The following is a 20,413-nucleotide window of genomic DNA, read 5'->3' as shown; positions in this document are numbered from 1 at the left end:
CAGTACTCAATGCCTGTGTGCTTTTTGTCCTTCAAGGTTGGGGGGTTTTGTTGATTTGTTTTAATTTGTTCGGTTTTGTTTGGTTGGGGTGTTTTGTTTTTTTTTGGGGGGGGAGGTTGGTGGTGGCGGTGTTTTTTTTCCTATTGCATGCAATAGCAATTTCAAAGTGCCTTTTTTTACCTTTGATACACAAATGTCCCATACTTCCCAGACAAAGATCTTTTAATCTAGGTAACTTCACTAACAAATTACTCTTACTCCTAAAAATCCACTCTTTCATCACACTTTCATCCATGCAAATGCTAGTTATCAAGGATATTAAGCAATCGAAGGAAAATTATTTATTGTGCAAAGTACAGAAAACAGAACACGGCAGAACAATTCTCATAGTGCAAAGAAGCATCCTTCCTCCAAAGACCTCTCTCTGGTGTGGCTTACTGTGCTGTAAATCAGACCCATAGCCTAAGCCAGACCCCTCCAATACCAGAAAGCACTTCCATATTCCTGCTGAGCACTTACAAACCAAGATCTCTGCAAGCACGTCCCATTTCTGCCCTGCCTAAATATTTTGAGGGGAAGCTTGAAATTAACCTACAAGTTGTCCACTAGCACCTCCACGCAGGAAGTATGGTTTGGCTTAGTAGACTAAGGGTGCAGGCAGCAGAAACAGCCATGTGGTGGCAATGTGCTCATTGTAGTGCTGCACTTCACAGCTACAACATATCTCGGGCAACATTTCAAGTAGTCTCACCATCTCGGTGTTTTGTACAGGGTCCAAATAAGAACAAGACCGGTGGTCTGCCCGAGGAACGGCATTATGGAGAAACATCCTCAAATACTCCAGGCCTGATGTTCCAGCAGCAAACGGCAAGAGCAGGCAGCATGCAGTTTAATGGCGTATTAGTTGCAAGCTTCAGTGCATGAGAGTGCTTTTCACCAACTGGGTCTTCCAACAGTCCTGCTAAGAAGGAAGTCAGTACACAGGTCAATTCTTTGAGACTAAACAGTGATCTCTTAAGTATTTCAGGTCATTTGAGATGCACAACTAACTCCAACCACTAACTGGTTACCACCTCTCAGCAATCATTTCTACATTGAAGTCAAAATAATTTACAATTTAATGTATTGTTTCTAAACCCATTTATAACCTAGCTTGCTCTTCCTTAACAATTGCCATATTTTGAATAATAGCCCTAAACCATTAAAAAGAATATTTCAAGAAAGTAGCTATCTAGAAAAAAATTAATCTGAACCCTACAATTAATTAAAAGTGATGAGGGGAAATGTACATTCAGCTTTCTGGTATTTATAACAATTTTTTCTTGGCTTGGGATTTGAAAGTAGGAGCTGTCAGTTTTATCTGGTGGAAAACACCATGGATGTAAGCACAAATACGTAGCTCTGAGGTCTCAATCCATGCAAACACATGTGCAGCTCAGCAGGGCTTGCAGGCATACAGCACTGCCCAGAAACACTGCCTGGTCCGGCAGAGTATCTCAAGTATTACTGATCACTGAGGCACATTAGAAATACAGTTCATTTAGCTTTGCACAGGCTGCACAGTGTCCTGCTGCGCTCAACTGGGCACTGCTTCAATGAGCCTTATAGCAAGCACTTCACTTAATTGCTAATCAAAAGAAAAGGGGTAAGGGGGAGGGAGGTAGAGTTCTGTGTAGTTTTAGCTGAGGAAAGTGGTATTAGCCCTCATCACAGTGGTTTAAGCCACTACATGCCCACTTCATATTGCCAAGAACCTAGGAGCACAAAACTGGTATCTCAGTTTAGGAAAAGTCACTTGGAGATCAGCAGCAAATTGCTTGCAAATGTGTATGTCCAATTTAACGTGCTACAGGTCACTGTCGTTTATGCACCTATATAGCTAGGGGGTTTAGCAGATGGCAGAGCAGGAACACCTTTTATTTGTATCGCCACAATTATTTGATTTTTCAACCCCACTGAAGAGGCAGAAAAACCGTTTACTTTTGTCAATATCCAAGATGTCAGGCATATAACTGTAGACTGTAGGAGATTGCAAATGCTGTGTATTTATTATTTAAGTACAAATAGTTGTAAACTTGTATAGCTTGGTCCTCTAATACATGTGTTAAACTTAACAGGAATTTTGTATTTTGGGAAACAGGGCATCACAGCATCCTAGAGTGGTTTGGGTTAGAAAGGACCTTAAAGATATCTAGCTCCCCATCCAACCTGGCCTTGGAACACTGCCAGGGATGTGTTCACCAGCAACAGGGTTTCTAGGGGGGAAGTGTTACTGGATTCGAGCAGCAGCAGCCGCCCGAGTCTTGCTCTCACAGCCACGAGCACAGCCACCACTGGGCCCCGGTAGGAGCCTCACAGCCGCCCCGTCCAGGCCTTGGGGTTCCGGCGGGGACGCGGTGCTGCCGCCTGTGCACCCCGAACCCGGGTCACCGGCCGCTGGGCGTCTCCCCGCCCGCCCGGAGCCACCTCCCGCCGCCGGGGGCAGCGCAGGCCGACACCCGCCCAGCGCCTCCCCGGCCCTCTCTTTCCCCGGGGCCGCGGGGGAGCCGCGCCGCCTCCCTCGGCCGCCTATATAGAGGTGGCGGCGGGGCGGCTGGGGCCGGTGGTGTGCTCTGTGGTGAGTGGTGGTGGGGGGAAGCGGGAGGCTGCGGCTGTGTCCTCCCCGTTGGGGGGAGGAGCGGACCGGGAAGGCGCGGAGCGGAGGGTCCGTGGCCGGGAGCCGGGCAGCCCCGCCGCCTGTGGGCTTGCAGGCAAGCCCAGTTTGCGCCGCGGCCTTGGGGCTCAGCGGTATTGGAACTCCCCCGGAAAGCTGCGGGCAGCCTCCCTAGAGAGACATGAGGCCGGGGGTGCGGAGCTCGGCCGCCTCCTTCCGCGGCGGGCCTCTGCAATCCCCCCGGCAAGCGCAGGCCGCGGCTTTCCTGCGGTGAACGGGCGGTGTTCTGGGAGCAGGAATCGCTGCCCCTGCAGCCAAGCCTTCTGCTCCGGATGAAACCTGCCCCGCAGCTTTGCCTGCGGTCTGCCTAGTGAAGAGCCCCTTGCACCAGCCCAGCTGCGTGGTTCGCACGCTGTTGCAGTGCCGCTGGGGCATGGCCTGCTGTGACCTTGGGGAGGGGAGCTGTAGCCTGCCTTTGTGGGCTCTAGCAAGGAGCTGCGATACCTTCTGGGATTGTCACCTAGTGTTTGATGCGTGTGTCAGCCGAGAGTAACGTTTGGGGCTGAGGGTGGAGGAATCGGTGGTACCTGTGCCATTTACTAATGCTGTGTTTCCAGGTTTGAGTTTTGGACTCACTTTGGAAGTAGAGCAGTTGTTGCCTTTCTGAGCCTTGGATTCACTTTGGAAGTAGAGCAGTTTTTGCCTTGCTGGTATCTACAAGCAGTTTTTTATCTGCTAGTGTGGCTACAAATAGGAAAAAAAAAAAAAGAGGATAGGTATGTACATACATAATACTGGTTTAGTTTTCACTAAGTTGTGAACCTTCTGAAAGCAGCAATGTGCTTTTATGGATCAGGAAACTAAACTTTCTTGGCTTTTAAGCCGTACATGTTTGTGTAGGCATCTCTGGTTTTCCTTTTGCTGCCAGGCTTTCAGTGTGGGTCACTTGGCATGTGCGCCCTTTGGGGGCTGGCACAAGTCGGTAAGCACTCAGCATGATGCAAGCAGTGTACATTTTACTGAATGCAGGCAATTGTTGCTTGCTAGATCCCCTCCATAGGCTGCCCCACCTATCTGTTCTTTTCTGCCTTTACATGAAAAGCAAAACTGAAGTGCTGCATGAGCACTAATGAGGATAATGAAATGTAACTTGGTCATGGAGCATAACATATGGTCTTGAAATAACATGTAGCATACTTTGCTGTCAATAGTGAAACAGCTTACATCTGTAACGATAATTTGGGAATAGTATGTGCATTAGTGTCATTTATTACAAGAATAGTGATTGATTTATTTTTTTTTAATGCATTATGTTCAGATTCATGTGACGTGTACCGGACATGTGAAGTTACATGCAAACATCTGTGCTTGTCGTGTAAAAGTTCTACAAAGGATGAGGTTCATACAGTCTGATTTTTAGTTTTTCTTAATCTTTTAATTTAGCCTGTGGGAATTTGTGTTTCGTGTTCATATTACCCCAGAATACGTTTTGGCAGGCAACAGGCTTCAGAAGCAGCATTACAGTAGGTAGAAGAGTGAAAAACATCCTGTTAATTGATGTACTGTGCTTGAAGACAGGCTTAAAAGTCAATGGGGGGCTGAATCGTGTGTGTATTTGTGTGTTTGTTAAAGACTCATGCAACATTTTTGACAGCACCACCTGCCAAGTGTCTTGCTCAGAAACAGGGTTCTGGAACAGTGAGAGATCATTGACTCAGTGATCTTACTCCAGATAAGCAAGCTTGTTTTAGCTGCTCACCCAGTGAAAGCACCTTGCTGCAAACTTGAGAACTGAATTAATTTGAATGGTTTATTTGAAAGTGTTGCCCTTGTATTTCTGTATTTCTTTCCAGCTGCCTTCCTGAAAGTTGAGGTGTAATTCTTATTTGTAATATGCTATTGTGTGAGAGACTTGCACTGGGAACGTGACAGCCAGAAACAATTCTAGGTGTTCATATTCATTCGCTTTCTACTCATATCTTCCGAGAGCCACGTAGAAATACCTGATGTGTCTCAATTTATAGTTTTCTTAGCTGCTGTTCACCATGATGAGAGCAATTCTGTTTTGCTCTATAGGTGGGGAGCTGAGATGGGGTGGGGAAATATTCTTGCCAGCTAGCCTTACACAGCTGATGGATACTGTTTCTATAAGAAAGCATAGACTCAACTAGGTTGGAAAAGACCTTCAAGATCATCAGGCCCAACCTCTACCCCAGCACTGTGAAGTCCATCACTAAACCATATCACTGAGGGCTTCATCTTCACTGTTTTGAACACTTCCAGGGGCAGTGATTCCACCACTTCCCTGCGCAGCCTGTTCCAGTCCTGACCACCCTCTCGGTGAAGAAATTTTTCCTAATATCCAGTCTAAGTATCCTGTGGTGCGGCTTGAGGCTGTTACCTCTTGTCCTGTCACTCTTTTACTTGGAAAAAGAGATCAGCCACCTCCTCTCTCCATTCTCCTTTCAGGCAGTTGTAGAGATAGAAAGGTAATGCTCAACATTCTTCCCTGGAGGTACTCTGCTTTCATTTGAGACATCCAGGGAGACTAGAAGCTAGAAAGCCCAAGTAATTTGAAGCTGGGCAGTGGTACTCCAGAGGACTTGCATAACGTGGCAAGACTAGTCAGTCAGACTACAAATATGCCAAGTCTCAGTCTTGGGGACAAGCATTTTCTGCATCTAAATGTCATTGAAGAAGGTAAATTGAAGAGTGGAAGTGAAAGCATTCATGTGATGCTTCTACCTGTCAGTTATTGTGATAAGTCATGTATGCTACATCTTTCTTTTCCCTCAGGAGATAAGTACCTCCACATCTGCCAGGAAAGGGGAGACTTCACTCTGAAGTAACTGATAAGTGTGAAGCATGAAGATCAACTCTGCTATTCAGGCTGCTATTGACCTCACAGCAGGAGCTGCAGGTAATGCTGGAGAAAACTTAATTGCACAGAATTTCTTAGGGACAGTTTCAGTGCCTCTGACAACTGTAAAAACAGTTTCCTGATGCTATAAAAAGCCTCACTTTCCATGTTTTAAGGACATTGAGATGAAGCAGTTGATCTCAGCCAGTGTTGTAACTGCATCACTATTGCTGCTCCCTAGTGAAACCCCTGCCACATAGTGGAGGTGTAACCCTTATTTCAGACTAAGAGTTTTACAGAGGAAGGTTTAAGTTTCAGTGTTGGTTGTTACACTTGCAGGAGTTTAAGAATCAGTCACAAGTAGACTTTTGGAATGAATTCAAACTGTGTGAGGGATTGAGGTGCTGCTTTTGTCACAGGAACACTGTAACCGAAATGGACAAGAGAGGCTATCTGAAGAGTTACTGGCTCAGACAACATCCTGGTGTGAATCTTTAAAAGCTGGCAAGCTCAGTAATAGGACTGATGATGATGAACTCACTTAACTAACTTGCCCTTCAGTCTGGTCGGTGCTATAAAGTTTTGCTGGACCACTTGTGACAATCACAAATGTGGAAGCAGTTTCATTGTCTCATTAACATTACCATGTTGGTAATGTCTGTGGCTGACGGGTGAATTATTTACCTCTACCAAAGAAAAGGGGTCTATTTGACATTTCAAAGCTGGCAGTGTTTATCAGGAAAGGAGGAAGGGAAGATTTGTCTGATGATACTGTTCTGTGCCCACATTCAGGCTAACAGGGCATGCACTTGAGGTCTGCCTGGGTTTTGGCAGTAGAGAATCTTAGAACTAATTATGCTGATTTCTTCTCTGGTATAGTTCTCCTTTCTTCAGACAGGATGGAGGAATTCAGACCTTTTTCAGCTTGACTTCAGTAATCCTAAATCATTGTTCTTGTTCTTTTTCTTTGCTACTTTACTCTGCAATAAAACTACAGCTTTACTGTTCCTCTAATATTTATTTCCCATATTATTTCCACATACTTGCTTTGTATTGCTTATGTTCATTGGTAGTGCTCGTTTCTGTTTTATGAGTGTGTCTGCACCCTTTAGAGAGTGTATTTAACTAGGCAAACAGGTAGTTCCTCCAGCAAATGCATGACCTGGTTTTACCTTTCTCTCTGCATGCAGTCTCCGCTAGCTGATAAGTAATGACATATAGGGGCAAGTACATTCTGAACAAGAATAAATCATTTAGCTGCCTGTCGGTCAAAGTCCTTTGCCTAGCATCTGAGCAACCTCTGATCACTTCTTTGATTAAGTAGGACTCTTTCTCCACTGTTCCCATCTTACTATAAGGGCTGCATTTTTCTAAATGTTCAAGCAGGGTTGACTAATTTTTTTTCTGGTTTATTTGGTTTTGTTGTTTAGATTTTTTAGATTCCTTACTCCTGGCTAGAATAATTATTTTTTCCTTTAATATTTCAGACATTAACTGGGACTCTTGGTCTTCACCTTGAGGTAGAAGTTCATGGCTGTAGTTTACTTGTGCCACCTCCAATAAGGAGAGTCCTTTCTCTTTTTGGAACAGCTATTCACAGTCAACTCCCAATATTTAAACTTTGCATTCGCAAGACCATGCCTGGATTTCTTGGGCTTCTGCCAACACTTGTTATTTTATACATGTGAATGTTTTACATCTGCCTTCACATAGGAACCTAGTATTTGTCCTGTAGATTAACATCTAGCTGACTTCTGTGCAGATAACATTGGCTAAGCCCTTCCAGCTCTGCTTTTCATCTGAGGCTTCTATGAATGTTACTGGTCTGAGCCAGCTGCTACTGTCCTTGGTTATCTGTCCTAGAGCAAGAAGCTGTTTGTGCTTCTTTGCATGATTTGCTCTCAAGCTTTTAATGATCCATCTGATTGAGAATGAGGTTTAATGGCAGTTAGATCTTGAGCAACAACTATGTGACACAAATGTGTTTGCAATGAGTAAAAGTCATTGAAAATAACCCCGGTTAAACAAATGCTTAGCCTTCTTCTCCCCACTTAGAAGAAAAATAACTGATTTTAATTGGATTCACACATTTGTTCCTATTTTAGTTTCTTTATAGTATCTGCATTTGCAGATAATTATTTCAGTTTCATAGCTGAAAAAGTATCTTGTTAACTTGCCCTCTTTAAGGTCAACTGTGCTTTCATTAAAGATCAGCTTCTAGTTTAGGTTGGTTCTTTTGTCCTTTTTTAGGTTATTTTGGTCTAGGATGGTTCTTTTACTAGTAAAGCAAAACTATAAAGCCTATATAAGGTACACCTATTATATGATTTCTGCTAGGTGTTGGCTTCTAATAGGTTGCTGTCAGCATACACTGGTATTTCTTACTGAAAAAGTGTAATTTTAGCTGTTTCTGCAGACTACTGAGTTGAGTTTGATCTGTGGAAGAACAGATTTGCACTGTTGGCAAAGTGGTGGTTGATGAAATTGATGGAAATATCTCTAGTTTTCAGGATATTGACCTGGCTCTTGACTTTGGAAAAGATAACACGATACGAAACTTTGCCCTTTTCCAGCTTATACTGGACACTTTATTCGAGTATGTGGGAATAAATGTACATAAAAATCATCTGGAGTTTTGAAGTAAAGGGCTTGAGTCTTTGGTTATCAATTCACAGTGTTTCATCAGTTTTGACACTCTCAGCAGTATTCTGTTGTCCTGGAGGAATCTTTGCCTCACTTGATTACAAATCTTCCATTTTTTTCTTATCAAGAGAACATAAAATCAGATGGTTTCTGATTTTATGATTCACTGCAGTAATGAGAAAAGGAAAATGCTGCTTTAACTTGTTAACACAAGTGACTTGATTGCAGAACAATACCTCTAATTCAGAACCATTTATGTAAGTGATCAGATTCATTTAGTTGCCCGCTTTGAGTAAAGAAATGTTTAATGAGAATCAAGCTGTTACTGCTCTTACGCCTGATTTTTCTTCTTCGGGTAACTAAACCCACCACTGACAATCGCTGCCATTGTGCTAAAATTAGTGCACTTGTCTTTTCCTGTGGAGAATTAACTCATCTTTTTCTGCATAATTTTGCTAATAATGGTGTTTGTGTGTAGGTGTTTGAGTTGTGATAACCTTCAGCCACCCTCTTAACTTCCACTGCTTGCTTAGGTGGGACAGCATGCGTGGTGACCGGCCAGCCCTTTGACACCGCAAAGGTGAAGATGCAGACATTCCCGGACATGTACAAAGGCCTTGTGGACTGTTTTGTGAAAACTTATAAGCAAGTGGGGTTTCGAGGCTTCTACCAGGGAACCACACCAGCACTTGTTGCCAACATCGCGGAGAACTCCGTTCTGTTCATGTGCTATGGATTTTGCCAACAGATTGTGAGAAGAATTCTTGGAGTAGACAGGAAAACAAAGCTCAGGTTAGTAATAAAAATCTGCTTTACATTTTAAAATAAATAAACAAAAAATCATGCAACTATTGTATTGTCAGGGTGCAACAGATGTCCTAGACCTGCCTCTGCCAGTATGCATTGTAGTAAGCTTTGTGCTAGGATACGGTGCTTAACTGCAACAGAGCCATCTACTTGTCAGTGCAGCTGCCTAGTTTAGAAAACCACAACTTAACTGGAATACTTAAGACCTAGAATGTTCTTAACCAAAGGGACTGAGCATTGCAACACCTGAAGGTTAGTATTCCCTTGATCTCTAGGCTGTTCTGATTTTGCAGGGGAAGAAGTGGCTCTTCTCTTAGGGGGATGTACTAAGGGGAAAGAACACCTTTCTAATACTGTCTTTATTTACGTTTCAAAAGCTTGAATGGAATGGTGGCAAGACCGAATGTCTAGTTTTATGGTGTCACTGGCAATAAGTGGTTATCTGAAGAACGACAGGAGAAGGGAGTGTTTAATGCTCTGAGTCCTCTGCCAGGCTGTGTTCTTAGTTCAGAGGATTTATTTATCATGGTATGATCCCATCAGTAACTGGACAAGAGCACTTATCCAGTCTCCTCTAGAATTCTTGAAAGTTCCTTGCATCTGCAGTATGCTTTGGCAGAGTTCTGCAGGTGATAGTCATTAGTTCTGTAACCGTTGATCCATAGCCACCATCTGCATGCTGAGGTCTTGCAGACCTCTATCCATTGCTCTGTGCCCCTCTTCCCTACCTGAGTATGTTCCTGGATGGAAGGATCCCAGCCCTCCTAGCCAGTGGGCACTGAATCTGTTCACAGAATCACCAAATCATTAGGGTTGGAAGGAACCTCTGGAGATCATCTAGTCCAACCCCACTGCCAAGGCAGTGCCACTTGGAGCATGTTACTCAGGAACGTGTCCGGGCACGTTTTGAATATCTCCAGTGAGGGAGACTCCACAGCCTCCCTGGGCAGCTCTGCCACTCTCGATGTAATGAATTTCTTCCTCATGTTGAAGTGAAATTTCTTGTATTTTAGTTATGGCCATTGCTCCTTGTACTGTCACTGGGCACCACTGGAAAGAGTCTGGTGCCATCCTCCTGGCACCTGCCTTTGAGATATTTATATGCATTAATGAGATCCCCTCTCAGTCTCCTCTTCTCTAGACTAAACAGGCCCAGCTCCTGCAATCTCTTCTCATAAGAACGATGTGTAAGACAGATGTTCCTGTAGCCGTCTTTGTCTTTCTCTGGAACTCTGGTAATTGTACTGTGTCTGGGCTTCTAGTGGGTAAGACCAGAGCTGTGCAGGGTATTTAGGGTGTGATCACATCATGGATGTATGCACTGGCATAATAATCATCTCTTTCTAGCTAGGATGGCTTTTCTCCAGGTGCACCACTCTAGAGCCGTCAGTGGTCCAGCAGTCTGTGTGCCTTACTGTTGCCCATTTCTCAAGGTATGTCTTCTGTGCAGCACTGAGAGTATCTGCACCTTCTCCATCCTTGTGCTGTTCCACAATGTATAAAAGACTTCTCATACTGTCCTAACTCCGTTCAGAGAGTGATGCAAGGTTACCCACACTTAGCTTTTTATTAATAGTTGTGTTCTGCCTCTGTCACATGTATCCAAATAGAGGTAGCTGAGGAGGCCTTAAATTCTCCATTTAAGATCTCTGCCATGATATGGATAGCTAGCTAAGTACAAGACAAATATTTTGAAGTGGCATTGAGGTGTTCTTCTGTCACATATTGAGATATGCTGTATCTTAAAGACTGAGGCCAACTATGAGGGAATATGAAGTGATGAGGAAACAAATTATATTAGTTGCTTTCTACTTGCATTCTTTTTCACTGTTTTCTGGTAATTTGAGATCTCAGCTGAGACAACTGTTTCCACTTTCTTAGATGAGCTTACAGACCCCTTATCTTATTCTGTCCACTAAAATGAGGAAGCAGGCCTACCAACAGCATGCTCTGCTTCTTAACTGTTTTGTGATCCTTTTGGGAGGTAGACCACAGGTTTGCAGGGGTCCTAGGATCACCTCTTGATGTGACTGAGACAACATGTTTATGGTGCATGTAGGGGAGGTAGCGCAGGAAGCTTTCAAACAGTATGCATAGGTGTACTACTCCATGTATTTGGAGTAGGATGCAGAATGGGAAGTTAATTTGAGTATGTAGTAATAGCAAGTGCTTCTGACATCTGACCCTTCTTTCCTTGGTCAGGTAGTGGTACTTTCCAGATCCAGGATGGCTGTTTAATGCATCATTGATTGAAGAGCAAATAGTGTGACAGCATGGCTGTGCTAGGACAAAACACTTAAAGGGTTTAAGCTTACTTGAAAGATTTCTCCCTCTGTGCTGTTCTCTTGATCTCTTCATTTGGATCATTGTAGGGACATCTTAAAGGTGCATGTGTGAGAGAATTGTATTGACATGGCCTGCAGTGGTGCCCTGAGTACATGTAGCCTGTCCAGGACATTCATACTCATTGTGGGAGAGTAGGAAAGCCTTTGTAGTGTGCTGTAAGGGTGGAAAGAAACCCTGATGAGGTGGCTAACCTCAAGACATGACAAGTTAATAAGTATAATTGCCTTCATTGCCGCTGCTGTTTAAAAACTGTCATACTGTCTTAGCCTGAATAAGCAAATCTGTCAAGTCACAAACTGAGGTGAACCTGACCATTTTTCTTACCCATATATAAGAAATTCCTTGTCACTTTCCCATTATTTTATAATGTTTGAGATGTCTTAAATCCAGCTATAATAGTTTGGTTTTGCTCACTTTTCAGTTGTAGCTTTAAGCAACTTGGAAATAAGCTTCCCTGGCCTGCCCGTGTTTAGGGATACCCTGGTCAGAGTGTGAAGCCTTGCAAACAGTTACAAGGACAGTTACAAAACAACACTTTTTCGAGTTAGGGGAATAAATGCCACTGCTGCATGAATCAGAGAAAACAAATGGAGAGAAAAATGCTAAATTCTTTTTATCTTTAACATCTATTAGTCCAACCAAACATTTAATTCCATGCTAAAGTCTAAACTGAGATAACCAAATGGAAAGAGAAGTGCTAAAATCCATTTGTCTTTAAATGCCCGTTTAGTCTGACCAAACTGACCTCATTCTGTGCCGAAGTCTGAACTGGAATAACTCTTATCCTTGTTCACCTCAGTTTGACTCTCGCAGTACGTGACTGGTCATCTTCGGCACGTAATTTTCTTTGGCGGAAAAAGAAGTCCACCAAGATGAATGCCTTTGGTAGAAGCAGCAGCAGTGTAAGGGAAGGATTCTGGCTCCTGTGATGTGTGATCAAAACTCTCCCATCCAGAAAAAATACTGAATTAGGCATTGTGAGTTGAAAGGTAACTCAAAACAGGATTCAGGGCTTATCACTTCTGCAGTGAGGTTCATGGTATTAAAGACCAAAGCCTAAACAGTAGATCTAGTTGAATTTTTGTATGTAGAACTAAACATCAACAGGCAAAAGTAGAGAAGATCTGAATTATGGCTAAATCTATTCCTTTATGTACACGTGCCAGAATTCCTTTCATCTGATAGCATCTGATTTTTTTTCTCTCCTGAAGGACAAAGGATCCTGTACACTCTTAAGTGCATAGTTAGAAGGCACCTTCCATATTTTCTTATCCTTATTTTTCAGAGTGTAACCTTACTGCCTTGCTCTAGCTCATAACTTTATGACTGCAGGGCTCAGCCACATACTGTATTTTTAACTATGCATTTCTCTTGTCTTCAGCTTTAGTGGGTTGCATTTCAGATCCCTGTTCTGCCAAGCTCATGCTGCAAGAGGGCTGTGCAATCAATGTTGTCGTTTCTTATTTACTGCACATTATTCAGATGCTGCTCTGCAGGCAGTTACTGATTCCTCCCACTTTGACAGTTCTTATCACTGCCATATCTGAATATCTCACAAGCTTTGCTTCATGTCACAGCTTTAGTTCTGTGATGCTTCTTTAAGGCAAAAAGCTGTTAGCTTTAATCTCTGATACTACAGATGTATGAAACTGCTGGACACAGGGAAAACACCTCCTTTGTATGGAAATAATTTCTGTGTCCAGTGAGGTCAGGCTCAGCTGATTCCCCAGGAAAGAAGAGAGAAGCTCCACTTGTTCTGTGCTGTTGTGCAGGTCTTGTCTAGCACACCGGTGTTTGTAGGGGCCTGTTTAGAGCTATGTCATACTCATAAAGAAGTATGATTCTGAGTCTTTGAGGCCTGGCAGTTTAGCAGCCCAGACTTGATGATTTCACCACAAAGTAAGCCCTAGTTTTTTAATACTGTGACTCAGTGTAGATTACAGTGCTGTCTTGTTCAGTGGTGTGGTTTGTTTGTGCTGCCTCTGATTCACGTGGTTTTTTTCATGACAGCACATCCATAGAAATATTATAGTGGTCCCTTATGCCTTGCTTACAGATTTCTAGCATCTTCCACTGAAAACCTGTATTAATACTAGCAAGGTGACTTTAAAAACACTGATCTTTGTATGATGTGATTATTGTTCTTTTTGAGTACCAAGAAGTTGTCCAATAAAACAAGTCTATGGAAATATTTATAAAAATCTAAGGCGGCAAAGGTTTGATAGTGTTTATTGTGCAGCAGTCACTGAAGTGTAGCAAAAAGGGTAAAGGTTGGAGCTTATCTTCAAGTGTCTTAGAGCTGTGTATGAAGATGGAATGAGCTAGGTTTTTATCTGACTAGTTCAGGTAACTGATGTCTTCCTGGAGATTTTTGCCCTCAAACTCTGTCAGTTTGTCTTGATATTTAGAGTACAGGTTCAGGGAGCTGATCGCAGGTGCAGTGGCTCCACTGCACTCAGGGTCAGTGCCCAAATACCTTCAGCAATTTCTCTCTCATAGTGATCTGCAGAATGCTGCTGCAGGCTCCTTCGCCTCTGCCTTTGCCACCCTTGTCCTCTGTCCCACAGAGCTGGTGAAGTGCCGGCTGCAGGCCATGCATGAAATGCAGTTGTCAGGAAAGATAATCCAGGGACACAAGTAAGTATTCAGTATCTCTGAAACCCTTTTATGTGTATCTCTTATTTTTGTGTATTGGTTCAGGGTCACATTTGTAAGTGCACTGTTAACCAGACAAGAGCTGTGGGTGGGAGGGTTGCAGCCTGGGGATTTTTCATGTGTGGTAAAGCTGGATGCCAGTGAGGGGCTCCCAGCAGGCTCTTGTTCTAAGTCTTACCTGAATTCTTGTGTCTGTGCAATGGATCTAACCCTTAACTGTCACTGCAGTTGCCACTTGTTCTGTAACCTTCTCATTATCTGCCTATTAAACATCACTAACTGGATCAACCTCTCTATCAGTACAGTTTGGTCAGTAGTGAAAGGTGTTATTCAAAAGGATGGTCCCCTTGGATTTTACCGTGGCCTGTCGAGCACTTTGCTGCGGGAAGTCCCAGGCTATTTCTTCTTCTTTGGAGGGTATGAACTGAGCCGGACTTTCTTTGCCTCTGGGAGATCAAAAGATGAATTAGGTATGGTGCCTCTTTTTCCATGTGGATCTTAGCATGCTGTGTGGGGGACATAAAGGAGAGGGGGAGCATATCTTCCCTGAAAATACACTAATGAGGCATAGCAGCTATAAAGTACATGTAAATGAAGGAAACTGGGCATCAAGAATATGGAGTTCTGTGTTTTGTGCGTATATATAGTAATGAATTCTTGAAGTGACCACTTTGCAACAGAGCAATATTTTAAATGGAGAATAAATACAGTGAGCTAACATTAACACTATGAAACTACCTAAATATCTGACCCTGATGTAACACAACTCTGAACTATTTCATTTTGGCGGCTGTTTAAAGAGAATTTGAAGTCTTTAGCTATATTAAGTGTGTTCAAGTGCATGCTGAAATGTGTGCTGACCATTAGATGCAATGACAGTGATAGTGAGAGAACGCTGAAAATTAGACATGAACAAATGAGAGGCCAGAATAAAGATGGTTTGTCTCCTGCTGAAAGACTGAACAGTCATACTTTGTCTTGATGTTAAAATTTCAGTCAAGATTTCAGCTGCACACGTTCTCTTGTTGTAAATAAATATCTGGTCTGAAACACAAAATGAGGGTTGCATTATGAAAAATGACTCACCACAAAGTAACTTCACTGTACCAATAAATCTCTGTATAGGTGATTAGTGACCTTGTGTGAAAATGTTTAGAGTAACATCAGTTAGCCTTCGAAAGTGATTACAAGTGTGAAAGGAGAAGAGTTAATTTAGTTAATAGTCAGAAGAGAATTCCAAGTTACACTTATTTAGCGTGGCCAGTAATCTAAGCACTCCTTATAACCTTTGAGCTTTCTAGTTAGATTTGCAATTTACCAGTGGCTTAAGATTAACTTCAAGGCTTGTAGGGGAGCAGAAACTTTTGTCATAAGCTGGTTCCTTTGATAAGCAGGTTTTCTTCTATTTCTATAGATGAAATAAATGTGATATTTATGTTGGTGAATATTTCTGTGGTGGTTATAAAGCTTATTTCTTAACTTTAGGTCCTATTCCTTTGCTACTAAGTGGAGGTTTTGGAGGCAGCTGTCTGTGGATTGCTGTGTATCCTGTGGACTGTGTCAAATCTAGAATTCAGGTTCTTTCAATGGCTGGAAAACAGACAGGCTTTATGGGAACGTTTGTAACTGTTGTGAGAACTGAAGGTGAGTATGCAGCATATTGACTGCATCTCTAGGGCTGCACATTGAAATCTATACCCTCCCCAACACAAAAAAAATTGCTTAAGAAATGTCCACTTATAATGTGTTAGAGACACTTCTAACTAGCAGAAATACTGATGCCTTATGTAGTCTGGACAGCTTGGAATCTAGAAATTGAGACCATGCCTCTTCGTTCAGGAAACAATTCACATAAAGCTAACAAAAGCTCAATAGGCATTAAAAGCAGATAAAGGAATGAGCTCCATTCCCCACGACCAAACCTGTCCATGAAAATTGAAGGGACTGGTTCAAATTCAGAATAAAATTTTTTTCATCTCTAGAAGTTAATATATGGCTGACTGAGGGCTGTTTGATAAATCAGGCCTACCTAGACTGGCAATGTGGGGCATCTACCTCAGCGCCTAATCTCTGGAAAAGACCTGTGCCATGCGCTTCAGAAGACTTGAACGCTAGCCCTGGTGCTAGGGAAGATGCTCACCAGAGCAGGAGTCTGACCTGGGGCACAGCTTCAACATAGTCCTGCTGTTCTTTCTGTTCCCTTTTGCCTGCTGTGGTGGAGCTGCTGTGACCCATATCCTCAGGTGACCAGGGTGGCCTTCTGAAGACCCTGTCATACCTAAGATGAGCTTCAAACATAAGCACTTAAATGGCTAAACTCATGTTACAACTCTAGATGCTCTGGGCATATCAATATCCAGTAACACTGCAGTTAGCAGCTACACGAGTGAGTTCAGTGCTCTGTGTGCCCCTCAAGGCAGAAGCGTTACTTCAGTATCCTTTGAAGGTACAAGCAGTAGTTAATGCAGATAGGCAGGTAAATAAATTGCTAACTGGCTCCGATTTCATTTCCAGGTGTACTTGCCTTGTATTCTGGACTAAAGCCAACTATGATCCGTGCATTCCTGGCCAATGGGGCACTGTTCCTTGCCTATGAGTACAGCCGGAAACTTATGATGAAACAAGTAGATTCTTACTGACACCTTCTGACAGGTGGAGAATGAAAAGCTGCTTAAGGATGACTTAAGTAAAGGATCAAAAACCTGTAGATCACATCATGGTCTGAGCAGGGCCAAATCAGTGACCTAATTTTAGGAACTCAACTGCAGTTTAAGATTTGTAATCTTTTAAATTCAGATGATTTTATAGAGATATGTACATGCTGGTTGAATTGGCCCAGCAGAACTATCTGCATCTTGCAGATTCTGCACTAGATACATTACATGTCATAATGTATTTTCCTGACCTGTAATGGTGCTAAAAAAAAGACTTATGTTGACCTCCTGTTGGGTTTACTGTAACATGTAGCAGTGGGCTGTGACTTGTTCAAGCAAAAGCACTGCTTCCAAGGCTGTGCTGTGGTGGCGAATTCTCCCATTGTTGCTAGCAAGTGTCTGACTTGAAAGAACAGCAGTCATATCTAATCTTGGTGAATATGGCTGACTTATGCAGATCCCTCAGCTTGACTCCTGCCCTTCTTCCCTGTGACTTTCCAAGGTCACAGCAGTTGGTGTCTGCCTGTGTACTCTGCCCAAGTAAATGGGCTTACAGAAGTAGGAAGTGTTCACACCCTGCCTTGTACTTACCTGACTTATAGTCAGAGATCTGCCTGCATTTGAGATAAAGACATGTAGTTACTGGGTTTAAGGAGTCCATGCAGCATTTCATTATTTTCTGAATCTTTTCAAGTGCTGGAGTATGCTGAGCACCTCTGAATTGAGCACTTAAACTAAGGGAGACTGCTGGAAATAGCAGCTGGCTTTGAGCACAGAATTGTAACAGTGCAAGCTTGTGTTTGGGTCACCTTGACATGCATGAGTCCATGTGCTTGAAAGATGGGATGCCAGAGAGGAACAGGAAGCCAGAACTGAGTTTTTAAAAGCAACTGATGCTATGGTCTCTGTGGTGTAGCATGCATTTCCTTGGGCTGGAGTCCTGCCATTTGCTGTGTCTATTCAGCAGAGTGGAAAAAGCTCATATGACTGGATAGCTTTTATCACCTTCAGGCCTGGGGGCATGCCTGCTTGGTCACGCTACTTAATGAAATACATAGTTAGCGTTACCCAAAATGATGTTATACCTATTTCTAGATGCCACTTTAATTTTTTTAAAGAGGATGCTCTTTATACAAGCATGCTCTGCCTTGCAAGAAGCAGCTACTGCAAAGGCAGAGCAGGTCTCAGCAATACAATTCAGGATTGAGGAGTTGTACAGAGGGATGGCTTTAGGTTTTAAGTGTCAGTCCGTGCCTGTGGAGAACACAGAGCCATTTGACCCACCACACTCATCAGTGATATGCAGAGAGTAGCAGCTCGTCACAGCAACCAGAGTTTGTCAGTGACTGGCAACAGCCACAGCTTGGTTCTGCATGTTACAGTTCTCCTTTCAGATTCTAGAAATGGGAAAAAGCTTTAGGTACAGATGAAAGCATCTCAGTACCTGCTGCCTCTTGCAGTGGAGCCAGGGTTCACATAACACTGCACTGTTACAGCCTTCTTGATGAAAGGCATGTGCTGCAGTTCCACAAACTCTTCTTGCCTCTCCAGCCTTCCTGTGCAGCAGGAACTGTTCATCTCCCTTTCATACACCCATGAGAAGAAGCAGTTTTAAAGCAGGGCATGGCTGAAGAATCTTCAGTGTCTACTGCACCAATTTACCTTGCTTGACTGGTGCACATGGGGAATGATACTGTGCATCATCAGTACTTTATACCAAATGTTCAAATAATTCAGGTAGGAAGATGAGGCTTTAAGAGAGTTGCTAGACTGTCCCTTTCCCCAGTTGTACTATTTCTCTTGGCTAGACATTTGTATGTGCTTCTGACAGTTACAAAAAGGCAAGGACTGACTCCACAGCAGTGGAATACTTCAATCTATTTCTTAGATTTGTCTTTGCTTTCATTTTTTAAAGCTCATGGTTGCAGTTTTTAATACAAAAATTGAAGCTTCAAAAGAAGCAGGATATTTAGAACTGAACCTACAATAAGAAGCCCGTGGCTGAAATAAACATGCAGTTTGAGAGTTTCTCTTTTGAAGGTGATGCAAGCAGTAATTTTTATGGTCACAGCTACTTCAGCTGTAACATGTATCAGTTGTTCTGCTAAAAACTTCATGATATTGGTACAGGATTTCATGGGAATAAAGTCTGATTTGATTAACTGAGTGCCTGACAGTTGTTTGTGCAACAGTGCTTAACAAGCTTGTCTTGCTGAGGTGCAAAGAGAGGTTGAAGTCAGTATCACTACTCTTCCCGAATCGAAGTGCTTTCGCAGTCAATGGATGGGAAAAGACCTTAAAACCACAGCTCTAACAAGGTGCTGTGAAACAACTGCAGATTTTCCTTAACCTACTAGGGAAAATAAAGCCTCTAGTTTAGCTTTTGGCCTGGTACTTTGTTAATACCAGTCAGTTGTAATATTAAGGTTCAACTCAATTTCCAAGTTCTTAGATTGCAGATTGCCATGATTCACACTGTAAGGGTAAGTCCTGCCAGCATTACCATCTTCTGAGCAGTGGTTCTTGGCTCTCAGGAAAAATGTAGTATCTCCCTTACACAGTTTGTTACTCATTCCTGTTTAAACAGGAATCAACAGCAACCTTACTTGCTGTTCAGCCCTCACTGCTGCTACAAGAAGAGATTAGTTTACTCCACAGGCAGGAAGACAGCTGTCCTTAACTGCCATACAAGCTCTCAGAAAGGGCATCCTAGGACAGCAGTATCAAATTGCCTGAGCTAAGCCAAAAAACTCAATCATCAGCCAGTTCTGGCTACAGTAAAATGACATCCTCTTCCAGCTCCTAGTACATTCAGTGCAGGCAGACCTTGGCTGCCTTCTTGCACCATCGCCCTCTACTGATGCAGCTGTGGTCACTCCTGTGTAAGCAGGAATCTCTTCCTTTTCTCTAACCAGAGATAAGGGTTACATTAACTTTGCCAGCTCACCCCTTGGCCTTGAGGAGCAGCTTACCAGGTTTATGTGCAACACATGCAGTCTCTTAAACACCACTAGTCTGGGGAACAGCACTGCACAATTGAACCTTTGCAGCAACGGCTAAGCTGTAGCAGCAGACTCCACAGCCAGCAAATCAGTTCTGACCCTCTGCTCATACCTATCACAGCTGTCAGAGCAGACACAGAATCCCACATCTAATTTCATGCTCCCAATACAAGAAGAGCAGTGACATAGTGAAGCAAGTCAAGCAGAGGCCAAGGATGGATAGTGAAGACCGAGTTTGCCCACCCATAACAAAGCTGAGGAGAGCTCTTGCTGCCACCTACAGTTACTTCCTTTATGGGAGGGGATAGAGCTAGGCTCTTCTGGAGATACACAAGAGCAGGACAAGATGCAGCAGCTACAGTCTGCAACATGCAAAATCCCAGTCTGGAAGGAAAAGCAGTGATAAAGTCTTGTGTGAGAACCCTATCTAGGGAGATATTGATTCGGAGAAAACTCCAGGAACAAACTTGCCAACAAAGTTTTCAAGCTGACAAGCAGGTATTCTTTATTGCGGCGCCGGGAGACACGGGGGATATATACATAACTAGTTTGTGAGCCACCTCTAGCTGGGCCTGTTTTGCAAAGGAGCTTGGGCTACATGTGACACAGGCTCACTCTATCCTGCACCTAGAACTGCAGACAGTTGGTGGAATACTGTTGGTCATTCAAGCCTCCACACTTGAAGTACAGTACTGAAAGCAGCAGCTTCCAACTCTGAGAGCTTCCAACAGCTGATTCAGAGAAATCTTACTTCATTAACTAACTAGGTATTAACTGTGGAAAGCTATGTCCC

The 20,413-nt window shown here is 43.1% G+C and overlaps 1 protein-coding gene across 2 annotated transcripts; it reads left to right on the top strand.

Moving 5' to 3' along the window:
* Positions 1 to 3,307: 3,307 nt before the first annotated feature.
* On the top strand, positions 3,308 to 18,780 carry SLC25A15 (solute carrier family 25 member 15). 2 transcript variants are annotated; one of them, XM_061353166.1, is made up of 7 exons: positions 3,308 to 3,429; positions 5,453 to 5,573; positions 8,690 to 8,948; positions 13,809 to 13,946; positions 14,265 to 14,434; positions 15,450 to 15,608; positions 16,479 to 18,780. In XM_061353166.1, exons 2-7 carry the CDS (start codon positions 5,519 to 5,521, stop codon positions 16,601 to 16,603), a joined length of 906 nt encoding a protein of 301 aa, XP_061209150.1. In that variant the 5' UTR covers positions 3,308 to 3,429; positions 5,453 to 5,518; the 3' UTR covers positions 16,604 to 18,780. The 2 variants fall into 2 exon arrangements, with proteins under 2 accessions (XP_061209150.1, XP_061209151.1); XM_061353167.1 differs by lacking the exon at positions 3,308 to 3,429 and having other exon boundaries at positions 5,450 to 5,573.
* Positions 18,781 to 20,413: the final 1,633 nt, after the last annotated feature.

Source organism: Neopsephotus bourkii, unplaced genomic scaffold, assembly GCF_033783945.1.
Source record: "Neopsephotus bourkii isolate Nb327-2 ecotype Australia unplaced genomic scaffold, CSIRO-AGI_Nbou_v1 NB_663, whole genome shotgun sequence".
Lineage (NCBI taxonomy): Eukaryota > Metazoa > Chordata > Aves > Psittaciformes > Psittacidae > Neopsephotus > Neopsephotus bourkii.
This window is presented reverse-complemented; position numbering and strand designations above follow the sequence as displayed.